The sequence below is a fragment of the Halyomorpha halys genome, unplaced genomic scaffold (assembly GCF_000696795.3).
Source record: "Halyomorpha halys isolate HHAL.00 unplaced genomic scaffold, Hhal_1.1 Scaffold890.1, whole genome shotgun sequence".
NCBI classification, from domain to species: Eukaryota; Metazoa; Arthropoda; class Insecta; order Hemiptera; family Pentatomidae; genus Halyomorpha; species Halyomorpha halys.
In genome coordinates this window covers 170,870-176,439 of record NW_027106803.1, presented here as the reverse complement: position 1 = coordinate 176,439, position 5,570 = coordinate 170,870, and the positions used below count along the sequence as shown (strand labels likewise).

Here is a 5,570-nt window from a genome sequence, read left to right as displayed (position 1 = left end):
GCCCCATGGCTTATGAGGATCGCCTTACAGTTTTCCATTGAAGGAAAAATTTTGTACATATCATTGTCGCATCAATTGCCACAAGATAGATGGTGGGAGATAAGCTTTTAGAAAGTTGAGAAAATAAAGGCTAGGCTAATATAGATATACAATTAGGCCCCATACATTCGTGCAACGATAGATGCAAGATTTCATAATATTTTTAAAGAAGATTTAAAATTAAGTAACTATTTTTTATAAATAATATAATATTAAAAAAATATATATTCTAATTCACTATGAGTTATTAGAAATGGAGTAGAGAATAGAGTAGCATAGTTTAAGAACTTTATTTGAAAATAATTCGACAATTAATAATTTTTAATTAATTTTACAGCGATCAGGTTTCCCGGTGACAATTCAAAAGCAGTTGCAAACAAATATTCTGCTGAGGAAGATGGATGAATTAACCATACTAAAAAATATCAGTGAAAGGATGATTCCATTGGTTTGGTTTAAAGAGGTAATTTTCACAATCACTTTCTTCATAAAAAAAAAAATATGCATTAAATTATTTTTCTAAAGTATTTTCTAAACATTGGTGAATGAATTATTTTATAGGATATTAAGTAGAATTTGGTGGGATATATTTATTTTCGAGAAATTTATTCATTGCCTTAAGTTGAAATTTCAATTTATTTTTAATTTATTGCATTACTTTTTTTTTTTTTATATTATCTGGATAAAAAAAGGTTTTAAACTGTGTTATAGCTGTCACTGATAATATTTATATAATTATTAAACAGCACGTTTTAATTATTTTAGCATGAATAAAAAAAAAAAAAAAAAAAAAAAGAGAGCTCATTTTGGATTTATTTGAACTTCCCATTTCTGTTTCATTAGATTAAAAAGAATAAGGAACTAGAAAAAGAAATATTTCTTTTTAATTCTTGGTCAGGGATGGTTCCACATTTAGAATTATTTTAACAGTGAATTAATTATTTAATATTAATTACTAATTATTATTATTAACAGACAATAATGGAAGAAAGAAGATACCCTCATATTGAAAAAGTAAAAGTTTTGATTGACCATGAGATGCAAATAGCGACCATTTGTGGAATTTTAATTGGATTTGGAATATTACTTTTCTTGATAGCTTACTTCATGCACTCAACATCTCAATCAAAGAAAGAAATACATCCGAAAATACATTCAGTTAGACCAATATTTGAACTGGAGAGGAGAACCAGAATTGATGGACTGTATTAAAATTTCAGTCAGTACATTTTTGGTTAATCTAGGAAACAGAGGAGTTGCAATAACAATTTGTTATACAAGATGAATTTCCCCAGCTATATTATGAAATATACTTTAGTAACCATTTAAGTAAAATATAATGTAATTATAAAGTATATTATAATTTTAACATTAACATTTTAAAGAGGGAAAACCCGAAACATTTTTTTTTAATCAATGAATTATTTTTGGAGGACATATTTCATCAGACTAATTATAAAACAATTTTAAGATTTCCTATAAGTACATGTCATGTTTAAAATTTCCCAACTCTTTTGGATTTCAATTATATGTTTCAAATTCTGGCAACTTTATTTTTTTTTTTTTTAGCAATATTATGTTTATAACATCCCTATCTCTTAATTTCAGAAGTACAGGTTATTGTTTTAAATTTTACTAACTCTTCGTTTTGCCACAATTTTCTTAGTTTGAAATAGGCTGCCCAACTTTTTTGATTTTCGAATTATTGGGCAGAAAATTGCTTTCCTCTTCTTCCCAGTAACCTTCCAGAATTATAAATGCTAATAGATAATATATGATGAATGTTTGCATATTACAGGTAACAGAGTGTGATTTTAAATTGATCAAACTTTCGTAATGGTTGGCCATCACCCTTAATTATGTAGTTTTTGATGGTGGTTAATATCAATATTTGAATTACTATTCTAGGTTTTTTTAAAATTGTATTGTATCTATTATTTTTCTTTTTTCTATTTTTTTTTTTATACTTAGTCATTTCTTACAATTTTTTTATTTTACTAATGAATTATTTTCCCTTTGATTCATTATTTCCCCTATTTCAATGATATAATCTAAGTGTTGGAAATTGACATGAATATTTCACAGAATGACTATATTCTCACAATACAAATGAGATTTTATTTTGATTAAAAATGGCTGTGTAAGAAGAAGTTGTATCCATAACGACAAATATGGTGAAAACAACTTAAAATAACTATGTTCAGAATTACGAAAATAATTTTTTTTGTAACATATAGTCATCACATAGTTAAGAACATTGAACTTGATTATGGGTAAACTGCCCGAAAAGTTGTTCAAATTATGAAGTAAAGGAACGAAGTTGGAATAGTTACATGTTTCATATTTTACGTTTACATATTTCATAGTTACATCTTGAAGGATAACAAACAAATCGTAGATAAACGTTTTGAGTTTCTCCATCATTCCAAGCTCGACCATAAAATTTAATCAAATTTTACCACAGGCCCATATGTTGCAATGGTTACACATTTCAATATAGCCATGAAGCTCCCGTACAAGAGTACAGCCCATACGTTTTATACTACAAGCCTTTGGTATTTAGGAAATTAAAGCAATAATGACCCATACGTGTTTGGTCCTTGGAATAATTAAATAAAAAAAAGCAACGAATTTATAAAAAGAGTTTCTTGTGGGAAAAAAATATACAAATATTTGTTTTGATTTTTTAATTGTTTGCTCATAACTTAAAAACAATCAAAATAACTTCTAATATTTAACATTGAACAAGAGCAATTCCCAACAATTTTAATTCAAGTTTCTAATTTTTTTTTTTACTTTGTCCGAAATTATGAGACAGAATACCTACATAGTCAAGTAAATAAGGGCAAGAAATAGAGTTAGCCAAAAAAATTATAAGTCATATATTTGAAATGCATAATCTGCACCACTAAAAGAATTTTCTAAAATGTTTAATCTTTTTTTAAAATCTAAGAAATATCTTTTAGGTCTCCAATGTGTATCTTTTTAGGAGTAGTAGTTTTTTGTCAAATATCATACAAAATAAACTCACAAAATGTTAATTTCTAGTTGTTTGTATAAAATGTCGGATTTTTGAAAAAAAATATATCTCTAGACCCATAAGACGCATATATGTCTGCCAACACTCAAAATAAAGGAAATTTAACTTACTATAAAGTAGTTTATGACACTTATCTTCGTAGGAGTAGTAGTTTTTATGATATTCACATATGAATATAAATTTGGCAAATGAAAATTTGTGCGAACAACTATAAATCAATTTATTTTAGCGAATTTCATGTAAACTATTACTCCTACGAAGATAAACATCATAAACTTCTTTATAGCTCATTAAACTATCTTTAATTTGAGTGCTAATAGATATCTGTACGTCAAATAGTTACTACATCCCATACAAATTTTTATGAAATGTTGCTTTTTAAAAAGCTATATCTCGAAAACTATTTAACGAAAATAACTCTATTAGGACTCATATTTTAGTAAATTTACTCTTCTTTAAATGACGTTTTCTTAGGTTTTCTTGTGTTGTTCCTACTTTTTAAGATATAGAGCTCCGAATGAAAAATTAGTTTTTTTTTATCGCTTTGAAACAGCCGCCATTTTTTATTCCCCCTACCTATGCTTGGCAGACTCATCAATTTTGACTATTAATTATACATAGTTTTCATTAAAGTAATCAAAAATTGGGGTGAAATAACTGTTTTTTTTCTCTTCTTGGGCTCATGTACTATTAGAGTAGATTCCCCGTCGTCTCCATTAGCTGTATTCATAACATAAGGCAATTCAGAGTCATTGATTGCTTTAATACAAAAATACACAAACATAAAACAAAATTTATATATTTGTAGACTTTTTTTTGTACTAAGAGGATTACTGGCTGTGATGAAAAAAACGATTTTTCAACAATGAAAATGTTTTCTCAATGCCTTTCTGAAGAAACGTTGGACTGCGCTTCGGCAACAGAAGAAAGATTAGGATAAGAAGCATGTTGGTGATTATTCTTTGATGGATACCTATATCAATTGTCAAACATTTCTGTAAGATGGGTAACTTTGCCGGAGGGTTTTTAATCCAAAGAAGTAGGTACCTGAAACATGGGTTTCATTATTTTATAGAGTATTCATTTTTTTTTTCATTGATAAATTTAGTTGCATTTAACACTGATAGTGACGGATTAATTCATTAATACTTCTCAGATAAATAATATTCATATGGTTGCGGATAGCTCGATAGTTAATGCCTTTTTTTCATGATCCACCATTTTTTTTTGGTTTTTTGATGATTATAACCATTTTATTGTGGATAGGTAGATAATAATCATAATCAAGCAAGCAAATGCTCCATTCATTACTAATATATTTTACTTTATAGGCTGGAATTTTTATTTATTTATTTTTATTATTCTTGTAACACAAGCAAAAGTACGTTAATAGGTTGTTTTAATTTACTCAGTCAAATATTTATACCCTAAACTCAATTCATATTGTCAATCACAAAAATAATGGTACACTAATTCATAATTAACTAAGTGAATGTGCGTGTAAAAAGAAAAACTTCAAAGATTCTCTCAGTTTCTTAATACAGATTTTGACAATTTGTAAACTAAGAACATAATTTATTCAGGCTCTATTTACATAGGATTTTTTACATAACTGTACACTTGGGTGCAGTAAAGAAAAGAAATCCTTTTATGAATGACTGTTTTTATTTCTGTGTTCAGCAGGTTGTGTTTATCTTACGGAAAGCACGAAGACATTCGACAAGTATTTTTTTGTAAATCAAATCCAATGTATAGAAATGATTTGTATCAATACTTGATTTCCATTAATTGATTGCTAATATATTAAATTAGTTTAAAACTCATTTTTTTAAGTCTTCTATTATCACCTGTTTTCCTTCTATTTTTTTTCTCGTTGTTGATTCGTCTCTAAATCAGGCCCTGGCTGTGACCTGTGCAAAATTTTTATTTGAAGCACACCAAATTTCACTGAAGAAATCTTTTTTATTAATTCGAATAATTGGTCAATAGGGTAGGAGAAAGATTTCATATAAAAGAATAAAGTTTACATTAGTTCCTGGTCTCCGCTTTCGATTCCAAACTAGAGTTATAAATAAACTAGAGTTATTTATTTATAATTTTATAGTTATAAAATTATAAATAAATAAAGAGTTATAAACTAGAGTTATTATAGATCTATCACAAAACTAACAAATATAATACTAAATTACGGATAAAATCAGGCATATGTACTAGATACCTTATCCTAGCAAACTCAGGATCTGAAACAATAAAATACACTGGGCGGCTGCGTGCAAACCTTAGAACAGCGTGGGAAGAATCAACAAATTCAACTGCCATTACAGCCGATAGTTTAGAAGCCAAACTGCTTTTTCCTAAAATCATATATTTAATAAAAAATTGGGGTTAATGTTATTTTATTATAACCAACGGTATGCTAAGATTAACGAAGATTAGAGAGTTGAAATAAATTCACCCAATTAAAAATTGGATAATAATAGTTATTATACCC

General features: G+C 27.3%; 2 protein-coding genes across 4 annotated transcripts in view; one reads left to right on the top strand and one right to left on the bottom strand.

Annotated features, from left to right (window-relative positions):
- Positions 1–1,534, top strand: part of LOC106686853 (sensory neuron membrane protein 2) — a 23,322-nt gene extending 21,788 nt beyond the window's left edge. The window contains exons 8-9 of the mRNA XM_014430423.3: positions 377–502; positions 1,015–1,534. Coding sequence (XP_014285909.1) covers positions 377–502; positions 1,015–1,251 — 363 coding nt within the window. The 3' untranslated portion in view covers positions 1,252–1,534. The remainder of the gene's footprint in view (positions 1–376; positions 503–1,014) is intronic.
- Positions 1,535–3,862: 2,328 nt separating this feature from the next.
- The window catches only part of LOC106686864 (protein mono-ADP-ribosyltransferase PARP16), a 5,565-nt gene continuing 3,857 nt past the window's right edge, over positions 3,863–5,570 (bottom strand). For 2 of the 3 annotated variants that reach the window (XM_014430442.3, XM_014430440.3), the window contains exons 5-6: positions 5,298–5,433; positions 3,863–4,126 (exon numbers count right to left, since the gene is read on the bottom strand). In XM_014430442.3, the coding sequence (XP_014285928.1) occupies positions 3,910–4,126; positions 5,298–5,433 (353 nt within the window). In that variant the 3' untranslated portion in view covers positions 3,863–3,909. Of the gene's footprint in view, positions 4,127–4,926; positions 4,990–5,297; positions 5,434–5,570 lie in introns of all 3 variants that reach the window. The other variant, XM_014430443.2, reaches the window with a different exon arrangement.